At 51.2% G+C, this 21,063-nt stretch overlaps 1 protein-coding gene across 1 annotated transcript in view; it reads right to left on the bottom strand.

Annotated features, from left to right (window-relative positions):
• The window catches only part of ST8SIA2 (ST8 alpha-N-acetyl-neuraminide alpha-2,8-sialyltransferase 2), a 73,127-nt gene extending 53,001 nt beyond the window's left edge, over positions 1-20,126 (bottom strand). The window contains exon 1 of the mRNA XM_040256982.1: positions 19,857-20,126. Coding sequence (XP_040112916.1) covers positions 19,857-19,954 — 98 coding nt within the window. The 5' untranslated portion in view covers positions 19,955-20,126. The remainder of the gene's footprint in view (positions 1-19,856) is intronic.
• Positions 20,127-21,063: the final 937 nt, after the last annotated feature.

Raw genomic sequence — 21,063 nt, 5'->3', positions numbered from 1 at the left:
TCAGTCGCTCAGTCGTTTTCGACTCTGCAACTCAATGGACTGCAGCACGCCAGGCCTCCCTGGCCATCAGCAACTCCTGGAGCTTGCTCAAACTCATGTCCATTGAGTTGGTGATGCCATCCAGCCATCTCATCCTCTGTCGTCCCCTTCTCCTCCTGGCCCCAGGAGCCTACTGATGCCCCAGCTGGTGGCCCTGGGGCACCTTCATCCCAGGCACGCTCCTGCAGGGGGTGTTCATACCCACCCTGCACCCACCGGGTGACTGCTCTGGCCTCTTGGTTCTCACGCTTCTTGGTCCTTCACTATGGCCTTTCTCCTTTTGTTCCTGCTTCCAACTCTCGTAGCTTAATCCTGGGATCTCAGCAACGTTAAAGGTGGCTACACTCATGGCTTCAATTGTCTCCCTCCAGCTGGCTTGCAATCTCCATCTCAGCTCTGACCTCTCCCCTAAATATTATTCCTTACATATTGGTCACAGTTATCTACCATCTAGGGGATCTCAGAGAAGTCCATCCCCATCTTGGAGTGTGATTGTCATGCCTGGAAAATACTGGGAATCGGGCTGGCTGGCTTCTTTTGTCCCTAAGCTCCAATAATTGGTGACTCAATGATTTTTAAATGTCTTCATTCCTACATAGATGAACTTTGTCCTCTTAAAATCATCATGTTTAAAGTTAAACTCCTCATTAAGGCACAGCTACCCCTCTGGATTCTGATACACACAGTGGGTTCAGCCATCCTGGACGTTCCCAGAGTGTTGTCATTTCTTCTCTGTAACTGAGACTCCCTAGTTTGCTCTTCCTTTCTACTCGCAGCCCCCTGCCCCCTGCCCTCCCTCCATGCTGCTTCTAGAGATGACCCAGGTGGTCCCCCGCAGATTCTGCCCCTTTCAGCAACATACAATCTGCACATTCAAAACATTTCAAGGGTCCCAATTGTTCATAGCAGCTCCTCTTCAGCTTTGTGGGTTCCCTGAAGAATCCTTCAAAATGTATGGATCCTCCGTCCAGAAAAATGCCTAAAATTTCAAGAGGTCCATGGGGTTCCCTGGTGGCTCAGATGGTAAAGAATCTGCCTGCAATGCAGGGGACCTGGGTTCGATTCTTGGGTCGGGAAGATCCCCTGGAGAAGGGAATGGCAACCCACTCTAGTATTCTTGCCTGGGAAATCCCATGGATGGAGGGGCCTGGCGGGCCACAGTCCATGGGATCACAAAGAGTGGGACTCGACTGAGCAACTGGATCTCCCGAAATGTATCACAGGCTCTTTAGAGTTCAAGCCCAGCTTAGACCAAAGCAACCCCTCAAAGAATCTCATTTTTTGAGTTTCAGAGCCCCTGACAACTTAACTCTGCAACCCCTTTCCATCCTGTTTTCCTCTACCCTCGGATCCTCCTGAAGCCCCCACTCCAGCCAAGCCCCAAAGGTAGCAGCAGCTCCTTGATGAGCACGTGAACCTTCTTTGGCTCAGGCCATTCTCCCCATCTGAATCATCAACTTCTTTCTTCTTGCAGCTAAGTCTTGGACCATTCCTTCAAGTCCCGCACCAATCCCACCTTCTCCAGAAAAGGTCTCTCTTGCTCCCCGCCCTGAGTAGGCTTCCTCTTTGGAGCTCCTGGCTGAGTCATCAGCCATCAGCACCATATGGTCAATTTTTGTTTCTACGACATGGCAAGGCTCACCCCTGAGGCCGGTGACTGTCACTAGGCTGAGATGCTTGCTGGCGAAAATGAATCTTCCTGGCTATGACTGAAGGAAGAAGGCTTCCAAAATGGTCCAGCTGGGCTCTGAGTGATGCCAGCTTTTCTATATTTTATTACACACACCCACGTGTTTTCTAAAACATAGTATGAAAGTGAAAGTTAGTTGCTCAGTTATGTCTGACACTTTGTGACCCCATGGACTATAGCCCGCCAGGCTCCTCTGTCCATGGGATTCTCCAGGCAAGAAAAAGACACATGTACCCCAATGTTCATTGCAGCACTCTTTACAATAGCTAGAACATGGAAGCAACCTAGATGTCCACTTACAGATGAATGGCTAAAGAAGCTATGGTACATATATACAATGGAAAATTAGCCATAAAAAGGAACACATTTGAGTCAGTTCTAATGAGGTGGATGAACCTAGAGCCTATTATACAGAGTGAGGTAAGTCAGAAAGGGAAAGATAAGTATCATATACTAACGCTTATATATGGAATCTAGAAAGATGGTACTGATGAATTTATTCACAGGGCAGCAATGGAGAAACTAGAGAACAGATTTATGGACATGGGAGGAGCAGAGGAGAGGGTGAGATGTATGGAGCGAGTAATATGGAAATTTACATGACCATATGTAAAATAGATAGCCAATGGGGATTTGCTGTATGACTCAGGAAACTCAAACAGGGGCTCTGTAACAATCTATAACAGTGGGAGGGGAGGGAAATGGGAGGGAGTTTAAGGAAGGAGGAGACATGGGCATACCTATGGCTGATTCTTGTTAATCTGTGATAGAAAAACAAGAAAATTCTGCAAAGCAATTAACCTTCAATTTAAAAAATAAATAAATAAATAAAAAATACTGGAGTGGGTAACCATTTCTTTCTCCAGGGGATCTTCCTGACCCAGGGATCAAACACAGGTCTCTTGCATTGTAGGGCAGATTCTTTACCATCAGGGAAGCATGGAATACTGAGCATGATTTATCTGGAACACCAGTCCTGCTGTAACCGGATGATGCTTCAAGTGGTACTGAGATGTGGGGAATAAAGATGCTGTGAGTTCATCAAGAGGCTTCACTGAGATGTGAGAACACCTACTGAGATGCTGGGCATGTGGAAGACCCTCAGTGTGTAAGTCTGCCTTCCCCCTCCTTTAGAGTGACTTTTTTTTCTTTTAAATGTAGAGCAGGTGGTAGGTGAAAATAGCTCAGCGCCTATTTATTACCCTGCTCTAGCATTTCAGGGCAAGGAATTTCGAGGCATAGCAAAAGGATCAGATGTTTCCAGCGAGTCTGAATTCACTCAACAGGGAAGGTACCCAGTAGTGATGCTGGGGAGCTGGAGAAGATCTGTGGTTTCTGGAACCTCCTTTACAGATGGGGAAATTGAGGTCCTCAGAGCTCAGGGCCTGCCTTTGAGGTGGCAGCTCTCTCAACTCTTACTCACCTGTGATGATGACATGTTTCTCATCATCACACAAGAATTCTCTCCTCCATCAGATCACAAACTCCTCGAGCACTTCTTCTGTGCTGTGTTCATCTTTGCTTTCTCTACGATCCAACAAACGTTGGTAATCAACCCTGAATATTCCTTGGAAGGACTGATGCTGACGCTCCAATACTCTGGCCACTGGATGCAAAGAGCTGACTCATTGGAAAAGACCCTGATGCTGGGAACGATTGAAGGCAAAAGGAGAAGGGGATGACAGAGGATGAGATGGCATCACTGATTCAGTGGCCATGAGTCTGAGCAAACTCTGGCAGATGACAAAGGATAGGGGAGCCTGGCATGCTGCAGTCCATGGGGTCGTGAAGAGTTGAACACAACTTAGTGACTGAACAACAACATCTTTGCATGTCACCAGCATCTTGCACAGGGAACGTGAGCCCTGCATGTGGCAAATCAGATGTCTTGTGACGACTACACAAGGCTCATAACAGGTACCAGTATTCCTGAGGTTTTCTCCAGGGTCCTTGGATGCCTTGTAAGGCTGCTGTTTCTGCACCAAATCAGGAACAGACTGACTCTTCCCGCAGACGTGGCCCATGGCACAGAGTGTGCTGGCTACAGTGAAATGCTGTATTTGAGATTTAGTCATTGAGCGTTTACCAGGTGACATGCCCTGGGTATATGGAGATGAAGAGGATGGAATGGATCTTTCCCTCATGAAGACTCATCTTGTGCAAGAGAGAAAAAAAGAAGAACAAAAGCAAATGTATCATCATCTGATCCTGGCAGACAACCCTTTCCAGTGGCTAATCTCTGCCTATTTTCAAGACAGAAAATAAAAACAACACCGCACAATGGAGCTCTGATGAAGACCCCAAATCCAAAAAGTTCAACACATTTTACTTTATTTTATCTCAATTGATCTCAACTCTCAAATGCTCCAGCTTCAGAAGGTTTAAGATTAGGTACCATTAAGCCGGCTAGACCAGCATTGATTGAAAAACCCTCCTGGATACTACAGGATAGAGGAGGTTGCAGACCCTTATTAATCTCTTTGTTATCAGCATGATCTCAGCCTGCCAGGAGCCAGCTTACTAGATTCCCAATTCTGGCCACATCCACATCCCCCTGGCTTCTGCGTACCAGGCCATGGAGCTTGTATAGCACCATGAATTACCCTGCTAGGAAAACTTTAACAGTGAGCTGGTCTTTGTCCATGGAATCGAGGGAAAAGGAAAAGTAGGCAGCCCTCAATGGGTCTCAAATCAGACAGTTACACAGGAGCCCATGTAACCCACTATATTTTCTCTTTGACCATGGAAAGGAATAAATAAATGATTGTGGAATGCAGGTGGCAGGGGCTGTTCTGAGCATTTCTCTGGAACTGACTCCCTCCTTCCTGCCCTCCCTCCTTTCCTTTCTTTGTTCTCCAAACCAGCACTTACTCTCTGCCAGGCACTGTGCAAGGGGCTGAAAGTACTGAACCAATGCAGCACAGATCTGAAATGGTCCTAGCCCTCCTAAAGCTACAGTCTGGCAGGCAGGAAAAGCACCATGCAAGAAATGTGAGTTGTGAAAAACAGGGCTTCCCAGGAGGTGCCAGCTGTAAAGAACCCACTTGCCAATACAGGAGGCATAAGGGACGTGGGCTTGATCCCTGGGTCAGGAAGATCTCCTGGAGGAGGAAACGGCAACCCACTCCAGTATTCGTGCCTGGAAAGTCCCATGGACAGAAGAGCCTGGGGGTCTACAGTCCATGGGGTCTACAAAGAGCTGGACACGACTCAAGCAACCTAGCAGCAACAGCAGAGGATGCTGGGAGCCTGGGGGGCCAGGAGGGGGTCTCCCTTAGTAGTGCCGCTGTGGCCTGGGGAGGGGCTCAACTGCCCTTGCCTTTTGAGTCGTCCATAGTATTGTTTCACTGGAGGATTCTTTTTTTGTGCACTGGGCAATTTCCCAGATACAGTGAGACATTGTATCTGGAATAGTTAATCTGGAAGATTAACTCTCTCTCTGTAGAAGTTCTACAAGGACTTGTCACGGCTCTGCTGCCAAGGGGGCAGATAAGGGTCCCAAAGAGAAGTCAAGCAAGCACAGCGTCACGGCGTCAGCTTCAGTCATTTCGGGGTCTACCTCCCTGTGTTTTGCTGATCCCACTCTACTGACAATATTTTCTTGAAACTGACTCACTTAAAAACGTAAATGGGTTTATCATCAAAGGAACCCTTAATATCACTGCCATAAATAGAATACCAATATCCCTTGCCCTAAATAGAAGGTAACGGCAAAAATAAATAAAATTAAATTCCTGGCTTCCAGCCTGGCTCGAGGCTGTCTTTATCTGAAGTAGCAGATTGGTTTTAAAAGGCTCCCCTCTACTGGCCTTCGATCACCCCTAGAGGCCTCCCTCATCAATTCCTCTGCTTTTTATAACTGAGAATGGAGTTTGGAATTGGATTGCTGGCTGGGCAGGCCACCAAAACCACTCAGGAACCCCAAGAACTCTAGGGAACTGTTACTGCACGTGCCAACTGTGAAGTGGGGCCGTCAGCTGTGTGAATGATCACATCCAGGCCAAATGCATGAGGGGGCTTAGTGACACAGGCCAGGTGGCTGAGCAGTTTTCTCTGGAAATTTCTATCACTTGCTCCAGCCATGGATCATGGTTATTCTGGTACAGACATTGCAGCCTCCTTAAGCTCACTTAAAACGTCAATTCAACACTTGTTTAAGATTTCTCCTTGCCTTACTTCATGGCCAGGCCCTCACTTTGGGAGGGGAAAGAAAGAGAAGCAGGTTAATCCACAGGGCTAAACCCTGGCATTCTGGGAACGACCAGCTAGACCTTGATGAAATTCAGTTCTTTTTTGTGTGTGTTTATTAAGCAGTTACTTTACGCAAGTCTCAGTTTACTCATCCATAAAATGGTTTCTTTCCAGGGTTCTAATATGTGTATGCTTTTTTAGGTCTCACCGTTGTGGCAGGTGGGATCTGAGTTGCTCAACCAGGGATCACACCTGTGCCCCCCTGCATGGAAAGCTCAGAGTCTTAACCACTGAACCACCAGGGAAGTCTTGTCCAGGGTTTTATAATACATGTGTGAAATAGCGTATGAAAACTGGTGTGCACACAGGCATCTGGCTGTAATAATAACCACTATTGATTTTTCTGACATCCATCTAAGGGTGAAGGCCAACTCTGATGGGCAACAGGGAACCTCAGACAACTTTCCCCTGGTTTGACGGGTCAAGGTCTTTGCCTTGGGCTGGGGCTCTGCTGAAAGGCCAAGAGACCAATTATTCCCATCAATGCAGGGAGCGTGTATACAATTTGCCTGGGGTCTTGTTCCGATGTAGATTCAATTTCATCAGGTGTGGGTTCTGGGGTGAGGCCTGAGGTTTTGCTTGTCTACCCAAACCCCAGATGAGGCCCCTGTTGCTGAGCCAAGGATAACACTTTGATTGACAAGGCTCAATGGTTCTCCCAGTAGGGGTTCTCGGAGGGAGGACCCAAAGGTATCAGCATCACTTGCAGCTTGTTAGTGATGCCAGTTCTCAGGCTTCATCTGCTGAATCAGAAGCTCAAGGACGGGGCCAGCACTGTTGGTAACAGCCCCCAGCCCTGGCACTTCCTGCCCCTGGAAACTGCAGCACTAGCTCAGGTCTGCGGTTGTATGGGCGTTGTCTGGCCCGAGCCTCAAAGGGGACAGACAGCTGCCTCTCAGCAAGCCCCAGCCCAGCAGGATGATCTCTAGGGATGAGCATTCTGGGTCTCTCTGTTCAGACTCACCCTTGAGCCACAGACACTGATGAAAGCTTCTCACACACAGGTGGTAAGGAAAAGGACCTCTGGGAACCTGGTCTGGGAGGGCAGATGAGCTGGGTTGTCTGCACCCTTGGCCTCCCCTTCCTTCCCCTCTGCTCCCCTTCCCCACCACTCCAGGACTTCCATGCAGTTTAGATTTTTACTAGGCCATATGGGTCCCTCCACTGAAGTTAGACAGGAAGGCAGGCCAATGAGTATTTAGTGTCCACAAAAAGTGTATGTTTGCACATACACTTACATGCATATACACAGTCCTAAATCCCAGGCATTGGGAATTTGCCCTTCCCCTCTAGCAAGCATATCCAAATAAAGTCGTAACAAAGTAATGGTTCACACTGACGTTTCTCTAATTTTAGTACCAGTTCTTTCCTCTTTTTCTCCCTCTGCTCCTTCCCCACTATGCTTTTTGGTACTACATTATTTTATGAATGAAACAGCCATGGAATTAAAAGACACTCCATGGAAGAAAAGATATGACAAACCTAGACAGCATATTAAAAAGCAGAGACATCACTTTGCTGACAAAGGTCCATCTAGTCTATGGTTTTTCCAGCAGTCATGTATGGATGTGAGAGTTGCACCATAAAGAAGGCTGAGCGCCGAAGAATTGCTGCTTTCAAACTGTGGTGCTGGAGAAGACTCTTGAGAGTCCCTTGGACTGCAAGGAGATCAAGTCAATTCTAAAGGAAATCAGTCCTGAATATTCATTGGAAGGCCTGATGCTGAAGCTGGAGCTCCAGTACTGTGGCCACCTGATGCGAAAAGCTGACTCATTTGAAAAGACCCTGATGCTGGGAAAGATTGAAAGAGGGATGAGAAGGGGACGACAGAGGATGAGATGGTTGGATGGCATCACCGACTTGATGGACACGAGTCTGAGCAAACTCAGAGAGACAGTGAAGGACAGGGAAGTTTGGTGTGCTGCAGTTCATGAAGTTGCAAAGAGGTGGACATGCCTTAGCAACTGAATAACAACAACATTCCTTTCTAATGTATATACCACATTTTGCTTATCTAGTCATCCACTGATGGACATTTTTTCGCTACTGAAAATGATAGTGTTATAAACACGAGTGTACAAATACCTGTTCAGATGCTTGCTTTTGATTCTTTGCGCCATGTACCCAGCCGTGGAATTGCTGGGTCAGATGGTAATTCTATTTTTAATTTTATGAGGAACCACCCCACTGTTTTCCACAGCAGCTGCACCATTTTACATTCCCATCAGTTATATTTTACTGATGTCTCAGAACACTATGAATAGGATACCATTAACTCCTTTAGAAAGTTTAGGAAACCGAGGCGCAGAGAAGTGAAGCCACCTGCCTGAGGTCACACAGGTAATAAGTATGGCATCAGTAATCAGTGCCTTAGTCTTCCCGTAGCAGCTCCCAGGGGCTCCAAAGGTGCGGTCCAGTGTCTCGAAGCATGAGCAGTGAATCTGGCTCGTAGGGAAGACTTGCCAGTTCTTGTGTGGGTGTCAGTCGCTCAGCTGACTCTTTACAACCCCCTGGACTGTAGCCCACCATGGGATTCTCCAGGCAAGAACACTGGAGTGGGTAGCTATTCCCTTCTCCAGGGGCTCTTCCTGACTCAGGGATCAGACTTGGGCCTCCTGCCTTGCAGGCAGATTCTTTACCATCTGAGCCAGCAGGGGAGCCCCAGTTCTTACAGACAGGAGAAAAGGAAGGCCCTAGGCTGGCAGCTGGGAGAGATTTACAGTGAAGACCTGAGGGAGTCATATTCTAACGATACTGGAGGGCAGAGCTTTGGCCTGGGTACCCGTAGGCTGGGGATGGAGCTGTGACATCTTGGGCTGGCTCCATCCCCAAGGCTGGCTGTTCTTTAAGGAGCTACTTGTCAGACGGCTGCTGCCCTGCTGCTTCGGTGGAAGAGGCTCCCAGCTCCGGCCAGGACCCTCACATCACTGTGGGTTCCTCTCTCGCCCTTCTCTTTACCTCTCCTTTGAACAAAGCCTATGGACTGGGGTGTAGTTTGGACATAAGGCAGAGTCCACTTAAGAGTCAGCTCCCAAATCTCAGAAGCCTCCGAGTGCAGTAGGAGAGGGTTTGCTGCTTACAGGAGAACAGCAAACGCAAGTCACCTGTCTGATCAGTTTACCAGTTCATTTTCTCCGGGTATCTTAGCCTCCCCGCTCCATTATTTAAGCCACTCTGGCATTTACTAAGCGAGAAGATGTGAATTAATCCTGCGGATCACTCCTTCGAGTGTAGCCGATATTCTTGTGCTTGAAACTGGAGACAGGAAACCTAACGGCAAGCACCCACATGTCACTGGACTGTCCAAGGGTTTTGCCTCTCCTCAACATGGGCTGAAGTGCGGCACCCGAGTACGGGGTCACCATGGTGTTCGGGAGGCTCTTCTGACTGGCCGTGAGCCCTTGCTGAAGTCCCAGTTTCCAGTCTCCCTTTGCAAACTGTCTTTGTGCTACAGGAAATGGCCCAGGGTGGGAGGTGGGAGGCAGGGGGAACAGGCGCAGGCAGCCTGGTGATTCCAGGACACAGAAGTCACTACGAAAGGCATGTGATGGAGTTGGGCAAAGCTGGTTGGCACCTCATTTCCTTGTCACTGGCTGTGTGACCTCAGCAAGACTTGGTCCCTCTCTGGGCCTCCAGTCCCTGATCTGTATATGAACCAACTTGGCAGCTCCGAGTACAATATCAGCCCCTAGGAGAGAGGCTCCCTGGGCCCCTACCACCTCCCTGCAGAAGTCTCCTCCCCACCTGCTTCCTTCCTTCCTTCCTTGCTGGGAAGCTGACAACCCTAGCCCTTCTGTCTTTCCCCAGAAAAAAAATTCTTCCAGGCTTTAATCATTCGTGTTGTTTTTTCTCTTCCATCACTGTGTGTGTGTGTCTCCTATAGTGAGTTGATCAAACAAACATGCTCCACAGCCACTCTGATGAGACCTGGTGGGGGCAAGGAGGAGGCTGGGGGAGAGGGAAGGAGGGAAGGCGGCGTGGGGAGCACCATCCAAAACAAGGTGCCGAGGAGCCGGCCACCCTGAATCGCCTCCATCTCCTGGGCTGCCACATTCCATTACAGCCCCGCCTTTGGTGTCTTGTCTCCGGAGCTCTCCTCGAGCGTGGCTGTTCCCTGGGTTTCTCTCTTTCCTGCAGACCTCTCTCTGTCCCAGCTTTACCCTTTGGGGGAATAAGCATGCATATTTCCTTCATTGGATGTCATTTCATACATCAGTTATAGATCGTTCTCCTGATTTCCTGGAACCTGGGTGCACATCCCAGCTCTGCCACGGACTGGCTGTGTGACTTTGGCCAAGTTGCTTAACTGTTCTGTGTCTCAGGCTGTGCATCTGTTTAACAGAGGTAATAATAACACGGACCTCATAGGACTGTTGGGAATATTACAGGTGCGAACAGAGCTAAGGTGCTTCGGCTGTCATATGCACGCAACAGATACGCCAAAATAATAATAATAATAAGACCATTGTTATTCTTTGCTGCCGTCAGCCTCCACTGAGAAAAGATGTGTGAGCAGTGAGCCCCTGCTTCTAGAAGCAATGCCCTCTGTTTACTCTTCAAGGTAAACTCAGATCCCAGACTATAGACTTCAGCCATCAATAACATTTCCAAAAAAATTGGGGCTGAGGGACTTCCAGGATGGTCCCTCGGTTAAGATACTGTGTTTCCAGCACAGGTGGTGTGTGTTCGATCCCTGGGTGGGGAACTAAGATCCCCTACTGCACCCGACCAAAAAACAGGTTGGCGCTAAGTTTAGGAAAAATGTAACACTACCATCTACCATCACCCTCTTTCAGGAAAGAAAGGACATCAACACCCAAAACAAAATCATCTCAGAAGATAGAAGAGTTCTCAGGAAATGACAGGTTGAAAACATGAAACTAACAGAATCATCATGGCTACAATGTATCTCTTATTTTCTCTTTCCTTTCCTTCTGTGTCACCACCCATCTGCAGATCAGCATTGGGAACCGCTGACCTCAGGGTCATTTCAGCCTCCCGCCATCAACTAAGAGGCGATGAGAAACTGTAGCCCTGAGCCTTTAAAGGGGACCAGGAATCAGAGCTGTGTGCCTCCGTGCTCCTGCAATAATGATAGCCAAATGCTGGAGAACTCTGTGACAGAGCAGAGAGCTTCTTTCTCAAAGAGCAATTTCGGAACTCAAACATACACCCACACAGGGACTCGGGGTTTCCAGCAGCAGCCAACCAGGATTCCAAGTGCTAGAAGTGTCCGGGAGGAGCCCACTCCCTGCCACCATGGACTACAGACACCTCTGGAGCAGTTCCCTTTGCCACTGCAAAGTCTGCGACAGCTGAAGCTAAGAAAATGCTAGGACAAACAGGTCCCGTCAGGACACTGGGCAGTTTCCTAGCCAAGTGACAAACTGCAGGAGGCCGGGGAGAATTTAAAACCAGCCCAGCTGCCGCCCAGGAGAGTGACTAATCTCAACACTGAAGGACAAGCCCCAGACCAGCAGTCACTCAGGCACAGGGGATGGCTTCCCTGCTTGCACATGGCACCCCAGGGTCTCACCCTGGGGCTTCTCCTGGAGACATGGATCTGTGCCCATCTCCTCGTGTGAGGCTGCCTCCTGGCCCCCCCCCCCCCCCCCCCCCCCCCCCCCCCCCGTGGCTTTCATGTTCCTGGCCACCCCCATTCCTTGTATTTATTTACTGGCTGTGCTGAGTCGAGTCTGGGTGCCGTGTAGGCTTTTCTCTAGTTGCACCGAGTGGGGGCTACTCTCTAGTTGCAGTGCACGGGCTTCTCATTGCAGCGGCTTTTCTGCTTGCAGAGCACAGGCTTCAAAAGTTGTGGCACATGGGCTTAGTTGGCCCCGCAGAATGTGAGATCTTCCCTGAGCAGGGATCAAACCCATATCCCCGGCATTGGCAGGGGGATACCTAACCACTGTTTCACCAGGGAAAGGCACCGCCCCCCCCAACTCTCTTCACTGTATCTTTCCACCTGCCTCATGAAGTCATTTTTGCTTGAGGCAGCTGAAAGGTGCAAGGCTCCTGAACCCCACCGAGGATCCTCGCAGCTGCTTAGAAGTCTTGGCCGATCCATCATGACTCCCTGGTTTGGCCAGTGTTTATCAAAACACCACTTAAAGGTGCTTCATAGAGAAAATATTTGAGATGATGCATATCAATCAATGGCCATGAACTTGGGCAAACTCCAGGAGATGGTGAGGGACAGGGAAGCCTGGTGTCCTATAGTCCATGGGGTTGCGAAGAGTCGTACACAACTTGGCGACTAAACAACAATGCATCAATCTGACCTCTTATTTCTTTCTCCCTCAACATTTCAAACACACAGCACATCCTTTCTGTTCAGCATCCTTTCTGGGGACCAGCCCTTAGAAGGAAACAGCTGGCCTCAAGTTAAGCCTGCTCTCACTGCCAGTGTGGAGGCTGTTAAGGTGATAAAGATGGGCAGAGTGGGCACTTCCTTTCCAGGCAAGAGGAGGATGGTGAGGGCGCTGGCATTATAGGCAGTGGCAGAGCTAGGAAGAGCTCTCTGGAGAAAAAGAACTGGACAGGGTCTTGGAAGTGGAGCTCCACATCTTTGCTCTGTTATCTGAACTGGCAGCAGAAGCCTTAACACTGGGTCCCCCTCTTTTACAGACTAGAAAGTTCCTTTCATTCCCATGGCCTGCTCCCCAACATTTGAGATGACAAAAGCTGTGCCCTCAACTGGGCTGTGACCTCCATGTTGGATAAGCATGTAGTGAAAAGCAAGGGGCTTTCGGAGCAAGTAGAGGGTGTTTAGCTGACCTTTCGAGAAGACTCTTGAGAGCCCCTTGGACTGTAAGGAGATCCAACCAGTCCATTCTGAAGGAGATCAACCCTGGGATTTCTTTGGAAGGAATGATGCTAAAGCTGAAGCTCCAGTACTTTGGCCACCTCATGCGAAGAGTTGACTCATTGGAAAAGACTCTGATGCTGGGAGGGATTGGGGGCAGGAGGAGAAGGGGATGACTGAGGATGAGATGGCTGGATGGCATCACTGACTTGATGGACGTGAGTCTGAGTGAACTCCGGGAGTTGGTGATGGACAGGGAGGCCTGGCGTGCTGCAATTCATGGGGTCGCAGAGTCGGACATGACTGAGTGACTGAACTGAACTGAACTTGGTGGGGAGGGCTTTTCTGGTGGCTGAGATGGTAAAGGATTCGTCTGCAATGCAGGAGACCTGGGGTCGCGAAGGTCCCCTGGAGTAGGATACAGCAACCGACTCCAATATTCTTGCCTGGAGAATTCCATGGACAGAGGAGCCTGGCAGGCTACAGTCCATGGGGTGTCAAAGAATCAGACACAACTGAGCAACTAACACACACAGACCTTTGGGAGCAGAAGGGTGAATGCTTATATTTCCCATGTGCTTGGCTCGAGACCAGTCAATCGTAAAGGAAATAGTCCTAAATATCCATTGGAAGGACTGATACTGAAGCTGAAGCTCCAATACTTTGGCCACCTGATGCAAAGAACTGACTCATTGGAAAAGACCTTGATGCTGGGAAAGACTCCAGCAGGAGGAGAAGGAGACGACAGAGGAGGAGACAGTTGGATGGTGTCACCGACTGGATGGACATGAGTTTGAGCAAGCTCCGGGAGTTGGTGATGGACTGGAAAGCCTGGTGTGCTGCAGTCCATGGGGTTGCAAAGAGTTGGACATGACTGAGCGGCTGAACTGAACTGAGGCCCATGTTTGCTCATTCTAAAAATACTTTATGGGCTCTATTTACTAAACCATATACTTATCACCAGGTGGCTCTGTGGTAAAGACTCTGCCTGCCAATGCAGGAGACGCAAGAGATGCAGGTTTGATCCCTGAGTCGAGAAGATCCCCTGGAGGAGGGCCTGGCAACCCACTCCAGTAGTCTTGCCTGGAGAATCCCAAGGACAGGGGAGCCTGGCGGGCTACCGTCTAGCGGGGTGCAAAGAGTTGGACATGACTTAGCAACTAAATGGCAATACTTATCGCCAGGGGCCGGGAGAAGGGGGAAAAACATAATCATTGAGTCCATCTCCATAGAATACTGGGATGCTAAGGGTATACAGAGGAGGAGCAGCTACACCAGACTGTCCAAGGAAGGTCTGGGGTCCTGGAATGCTTTGCAGAGGAGGTGATACTAGCTCTGAGCCTTAAAGGAGGAGTCAGAGGAAGGCAGGATGGATGGGGTGGGGTCAGGAAAAATCGTGTGTGCAAGAAGGTTGTTTCAGAAAGCAGTAAGTGCGCGTGCAAAGGCACAGTTGCCTGAAGTCATGGTATATTCCACTGAACTGTGAGCAATACAGAATGGCTGGAGCCTAGGACGACTGAAGAGAGAGGCAGGGGCCAGATTACGTATTATCTTGTATGCCACACTAAAAGCAATGGGATCCTTTATAGAACTCCACTCTCTCTGAGAAGTATTTATAATTTGTAATCTACAACGTCCCCAATTTGTAAAACCTAAGCAATTTTAAAACCTAGCAACCCTGCTTTACAAGGGGAAAGAGGCCCTGAGTGGCGAATTGGTTTCTAAGAAGGATATCTATTTACAATTTAAATTTGATGCTAGGAACAGTTGGGAAGAAGGACTTGGAGCAAGTCAGTTAAAAACCAGACTTTCTTTCTGTCCTATTTTATCCTCCAATCATGTTTATACTTGAGTGAAGTACACAAGGAGTGGGGCGAAGACTGGGCTTTAAAAAAAAAAAAAAGTTGCCTTGTACAGGTATGTGTGTTTCTTACGGAGTGCCTGGACTGCAACTGTCCAAAGTCATTTCCTTTCATCTCCACCTGGACTCATCCACTAAAAGGTGCACCTCACTCATCCTTGGCTGATGGCAGTAGTTGCCAGCTCACAGGTTTGATGATCAGAGCTGGTTCATTCATTACCTTCCCAGACAGCATCTGATGTCTCCCTGGGGTGCACCAGGACCCTGGCCATGATGTTCTAGACGGCATCAGTTCTGACCAATCAGATGTCTGTTCTAAGAGGGCGGAGCCCCAAAGGGACCAGTTGTTAAGCATCTTTCCTGTCAGCCCTAGTCCAGGAGCCTGGATGCTCAATCACATGGTGTGCAGCAGTGAGGAAGGTACATTCAACTGACATCGGAATCAGAGTTGCAGTGGAATGGGAGTTCTCCCTCCTTCAGAAGCTCTAGTCCCAGGCCCCACCCGAGAGTCTGGCAGGCTCAAGCCCACGGCCAGTGGACTTGTCTGCTAACCAGGAGGCAGCGCCACACTGAACCTGACCGGACCGGGGGCACTTTTGGGAGACGAGCCCCAAGTCCTTCTCAGTCTTCATCACTCACCTGCCCTCATTCTAAACTGCTGGCGTGGGGGTGGTTACTACTAAGTCAGACCACATCCTTAGGGTAACTGGGCCTTTGGAAGATTCAGGGGAATGAGTCAGGAAGGCCAGGTCTGAGACCTATTCTGTAATGCTACTACAGAGGGCAAAGAATTCAGAGAAAGGGCAGTCTAGGGTGTCAATCAAGACAGGGACTTTGGCTTCTCATAGAATTAGGGTCACTGGCTTTATGCAGTCTTTCAGAGCGTCAGTGTCTTCACTTATGACCTAAAGGTAGCCGCAGTACCTAGCTGGTTCCAAGAAGTGTGGTGAGGGCCAAGTAAACTAGCGCTTTATTTATTTATTTTAAAAGTCATTTACTGACTTCATTTTTTAAATTTATTTTTTGATCTTATCATGCCAAAAATAATCCTGGGGGCATGTGAGATCTTAGTTCCCCAACCAGGGATCAAACCTTCACCCCCTACAGTGGAAGCACAGGGTCTTAACCACTGGATCGACAGGGAAGTCCCCTGAACTAGTGCTTTAAAGCAGTAAGTATGGTGTCTGACACTATTTGTGCTCAACAAATAGCAGCTCTTGGGGCCACTTAGTAGGGGACCACTGGGTTTCCACAAGGATGACATGTGTTAACATCTACAAAACCTTGGAATAGCTCTTGCTTCAAGCACTCAATAAATCAATAAACGTTAATGGCCATCGTTGTCTTCATCTTTGCTGCTGCCATGCTTTCTATTATTATTATAAGCTACATCCTCTTTGGGGCTTCCCAGGTGGCACCAGTGGTAAAGAACCCACCTGCCAATGCAGGAGACATTAAGAGACATGGGTTCAATCCCTGGGTTGGGAAGATCCCCTGGAGGAGGGCATGGTAACCTACTCCAGTATTCTTGCCTGGAGAACTCCATGGACCTAAGAGCCAGGTGGGCTACAGTACCTGGGGTCGGAAAGAGTCGGACACGACTGAAGCGACTTAGCATGTGTGCACATCCTGTTTGTCCAGAGTTCTGTTATTCTTTTATGATTAGAGAACTCACTTGGGGACTGGGGCATGGGTTTATAAGTGAGGAGAGCAGCTCAAACGAGCAGGCTTGCTCTGTACTCGACCAGCCAGGGTGTAATCTTAGATAAGTGATGCTACTTCTCTGGGTCAAATTTACCCCAATTACAAAAAGAGTGGAGGTTTCTTAGGCGGAGCCCTGCACACCCTTCTTGTTCCAAGACTGTGCGTTGTTAGTTCCCTAATGATGCCGTGCACGTCCATCACTGGCCCAGACCCCAGGGGGATATTTATCCAACAGATGCTTACTGAATGCCTTCTTTGTGTCAGCTTCTGAGCCCACCATGGTGGGCAGGAGAGCCATGCTCACAACTCTCTCTTGAAGGTTACACTCAAGACTAAAGCTCAGGGAATGATCAGAAAAAGTTTGGCTTATGACTTTGTCCAGTGGACTCTTAAAATTTGGGGGTGCTGCATGGGTTGATGGGAGCTTTTACCAAAGTTTCACCCAATCTCTGATTGAGAATTTGAATTCACTCTTCGAAATCTTTGCAAAGAACTCATTTTTTTACATTTTCTTTTCGCATTCAACCTCAGGGAGGCACTTCCACAAGCAAGTAAGTTAGAAATGGAACTGTGAAAATCATTACTTAGCGAGAGACGTGTCTCTAGGGAGGCAGCCCCTGGAAGAAAGCCGTGCCCTTCGCAACCCCTTAGACGATTCCTTGGGCAGGACAGAACTTCTGAGAACACCACATCAAAAGGCTTAATACTAAAAGGAATCAAGAGCGTAGCAAAAATGTACCTCAGTTTTGTTCTTCTAGATAACACACATGAAATTGTCCTTCCTCTTTTACTTCTCATTTGTTAATCCTTGGAAAATTTCCTCCAAAAAGAGATTTTTTTCCCCCTTCCTTCCTTCTTAACAGATCACAGGGTCCTACCATTGTCTTCCAGAAACAGTCATCCTTTAACAGAACCCCTATTTTCTCCCAGGGACCAGCACTGGCAGGTGATTTGTAATCTTCCGGAGCACAGGTTAACATAAAGTTGGGAAGGGTAGGCAGGGTTGGCACCATAGCCCCAGGGTCTGAAGTTCGATTCCGGCTCTCCCGGGAAGGCAGGGCATAGGTTGAGGAAGACAGGAGTCGATGCCTGGCGCTCCTCACTGGCTACTGTGCCACGGCACTTACTGCACTGAGCCCCCGCTGGCTGTCCAAAGTTGCGGTGCTCCCAAAGATTAAATAAGTGACTGAGCTTGCAACTTGGCTTGTAAGCTTGGATTCCAGTCCTCTGCTCCATGTTCTTCCTCCCCGAGTCATGGCAGATTCCAGATGAGTGAACTATGTGTGGGGCAGACTGGGGGTGGCACTGGAGGAGGGCTGAGGGGGAGGAAGCCAAGGGTCAGCCTGAGGACAGGGGCACCTGAGCTTCGGGGCGGGGCAGGTAGTGCCACAGGAGTTAACACATTTGACTTGTTTGACAATTTTCCCCACAGTGGGCCCAAGCAGGAATGCGCCCCTTCCCCAGCCCCAGTGAAACAGATCTAAGGAAACACACCCACAGCGGAGAAGCCCTGGCTTTTAAGCATATGGTAAATGCCCTTCTTAGCTCCCATCTTGGAGCTTATTTCCGGATACCCTATTGAAAAACCTAAGGTGGGCAGTGGGTTTACAAGGTATTTGGCAGGAAAGCACAGCATTATATGCAAAGTGATTTCCTGATCACGTTTTAAAAATTAAAAAGTCACTGGCCTCTAGAAGAAAATTCGGTAAAAGTTCCGGGCATGGACAAGCGAGCGAGGCCTGACAGCGCCCAGCTCTTAAGTTTTCCTATCACAATGGGCAGTCCCTGTTCCTTCCCTCGCAGGTCAAGGTCAGCAAGTGGCCTGGGCCAGGCAGAGCCCACATCTTGGGGAAGAATGGGGATGTGTGTGTGTCGGGGGGAGCCAAGAGGAAGGCCCTCCCCACCGCGTCCTCCGTCACCCCAAGACTTGTCCTGCCTCACCCCAAGACTTGTCCCGCCGGATTTCCTTGCTGATCCACAGTTTTGAGACGAACAGCTACCGAAAGGAGCGTTTCTCTTATCTCCGCGTGGAAGCCTGTCGTGTATTACGTGAACAGTATTTGTGAAAGTTTTCTGAGCTCTTGGAGAAATCGAGGAGGAGGAGGAGGGAGAGGAAGAGAGCAGTGGAGTTCCCAGAAGAAATTCTGGGGTTCCCAACCCGGGCAGGGGCGAGGAGCAAAGGCGTGAACAGGCAGTGGAGCCCGGCCCGGGTTTCAGACCTTAGTGCCTTGGTATTCTGGGTCAGGGCTGGCATTTCCCTTCGGAGGAACCTGTCGGCTCAGCCGGCCCTCAACTATCGCCGAGAGTGAATGAAATACCCAGCGGGACAATGGAGGGAAGCGCGCGGCGCGGGACCAGCGGGAGGGAGCCTGCCCGAAGCTAGCCCCACGGAGGAAGGGACTTTCTGCCCACTCTGTGACCTCACTTTCTCTCTGCCCTGGGCCAGGAGGCTCTCCAAAGGGCCTCTCAGAACCCTGGATAGCCCCCTCCCCACACTTGCCCACCGCGGGGTGGAGGTTCTTTGTGGAAAAGGGCTGGCCAGCGTGCGGGCGGCCGCGGGGCGGGGCGCGAGCCTCAGCCTCTCCGACCCACAGCGGGTGCGTCCCGCGCCGCGAGTGAGCACTCCTCGAAGTCCTGTGCCAGGACTGGGGCTCGCGGTCCCGCCCTTAGAACGGGAGAAAAGCGAGGGCTAGACCGTGTGCCTGGGAACCCCTCGCCCCCGCCCCGCCCCAAATCCCAGCCAGGACAAGCCGGGGGAGGTACAGACTTTGCCCAGAGGTCTCCGTCTCCGCGACCAGAGAGCAGAAGAACCCGAGGGAGCAGGGGGCGCGGCGGAATTAGCTGAACATCCAAAACCAGGTGAGGGCGGGGAAGGGATGCCAGCTAACCCCTGGGCGCTCCTACCGGCCCGCGCCCCAGTGCTGGGCTCCCGGGCAGGCGGGAGGCGCGTGTGCCCATCTGGGTGTTCTGGGGAACCTCGCCTTCCCGGGAGCCCGCGGAGAGCCCCCGCCCTTCGCCCTGGCCCCGGGGATCCCCTCCCCCAGCACAGAGATCCCCGCGCGCCCCCTGCCCCCTTTGCTAAGGCGAGAAAGCGGCCGAGCCGGAGACAAAGAAACTCCAACCTCCTCCACTCTCGGCCTCTCCGCCCGCCCCAGACACTCCCCGGGGCCCTCCCTCGACCCCAGAGACAACGCGCGCGGACAGGCCAAGGAAGGGAGGCAGGGTGCGCGAGTCTGCTTCCCTACGCGGGCCAGCTGGAGGCTGCCAGTCCTCCCGGCCCGGGCACTTCCCGCGGCAGCCGCGCCCCCGCCCTCCGCTGCGTAGACAGTCCCGGGCCCCCCGCACCGCCACCCGGGGTCCAAATCATTCCCCACCTCTCCTGCCGAGGGATAGGGGGGCGCGGCGCGCAAACAAAGCGGGTGCAAGGGTGGATACAGAGTGCAGGGGTGTGGAAGAAATCCCGCCCGGGCTCGGCACGGGCCCCGGCGTAGCTATTTATTTACCCGATTTCTTCTTCGATCTCCGAGATGTCTGCGAAGATGAGGAAGACCACGAGCAGCGTGAGCGCAGCCAGCATCCAGCTCCGGAACTGCAGCTGCATGGTGGGTTCGCGCCCACCGGGACCCGCGCGGGCCGGCGAGAAGAGCTGGAGCTGGGGGGCGCAGCGGCAGGCGCCCGAGCCTCGGCGCGCAGCCGGGCAGACACGCTGCGCTCTGGGCGAGTCCGGGCCAGCGGCGGCGGCGGCGGCGGCGGCAGCAGACAAGGGTTGCTCAGGCGCGGCGAGCCCGCTCGCTCGCTCTCAGCTCGCGTCCGCCCCTCCTCTCCACTCCCCTCCCCTCCCTTCCCCCGCCCCGCGCGGGGCTCAGCGCGCAGTTTGACAGCTTCGCTCCGCGCCCCTGCTCTCCTCCTCCCACTCGAGGCAACTCCAGTGTCCAGCCTCCGGCCTTTGCTTCTCCCGCCTGCCTTCTTTTCGCTCCCGAGGGCGCTGGAATGTGGCCGGAGCCAGCCACTCCCCGCTTAGGGAGGCTGGGCTCAGGGCACCGCGTGCGTCCGGGTACCAAGCCAAGCCCCAGGGAAGAGCGCGCACCGCTCGGCATGCCCCGCTGCCTGGCAAACGCCCTCCCTCTCTCAATCTTTGTCCAGCGCCCTCGGTTTCTCGCAAAGTTTTTCCAACACAAAGACCAACACCTGGGAACAGCCCCCGGCGCGCGGCGAGGAGCTGGTTTCAGCCAGGCAGATGTTTCAGCAGTTGACGAATTAGGAGGGGTGGTGAGGGAAGGGGAGGGGAGAAGACATCCGAGACAGGCCAACTTCGGCGGGGACGCTGATTGCAATTTGTGGGCGAAGTGCTCGCCCCCCACCCTCGAGAGACATCAGCCCCGCCAGGCGGTCCTCTTGGTCTCCATTGACAGACCCAGGGAGACTGGGTCCAGAGAGGGCTCGCTGAGTTCCCTTATTGGAGCCTTGGCTAGAACCCCGACTCCTGCCGGAGTGGCTCCTCTGTCCACAGCGGCAGACACAGCGCTCACCCTGCCTGGGCCCTCCGGGTGCTAGTTGTGAGCTGGGTTTCATCTTCCCAGCTCTTGCCCTCTTCTGGCAAAATCAATACCCCCTGGGGGGCGGGGATCCTACCTTGATCTAAATGTCTGCTAGAAAATTTGCCTCGCACGAGGGTTAATACTCCCCTCTGCCGCTGAATAGTTTACACTT

This window comes from Oryx dammah, unplaced genomic scaffold, assembly GCF_014754425.2.
Source record: "Oryx dammah isolate SB20612 unplaced genomic scaffold, SCBI_Odam_1.1 HiC_scaffold_16, whole genome shotgun sequence".
Taxonomy (NCBI): Eukaryota; Metazoa; Chordata; class Mammalia; order Artiodactyla; family Bovidae; genus Oryx; species Oryx dammah.
The sequence above is the reverse complement of the archived record's forward strand: the minus strand, read 5'-3'. Positions and strand labels throughout refer to the sequence as shown.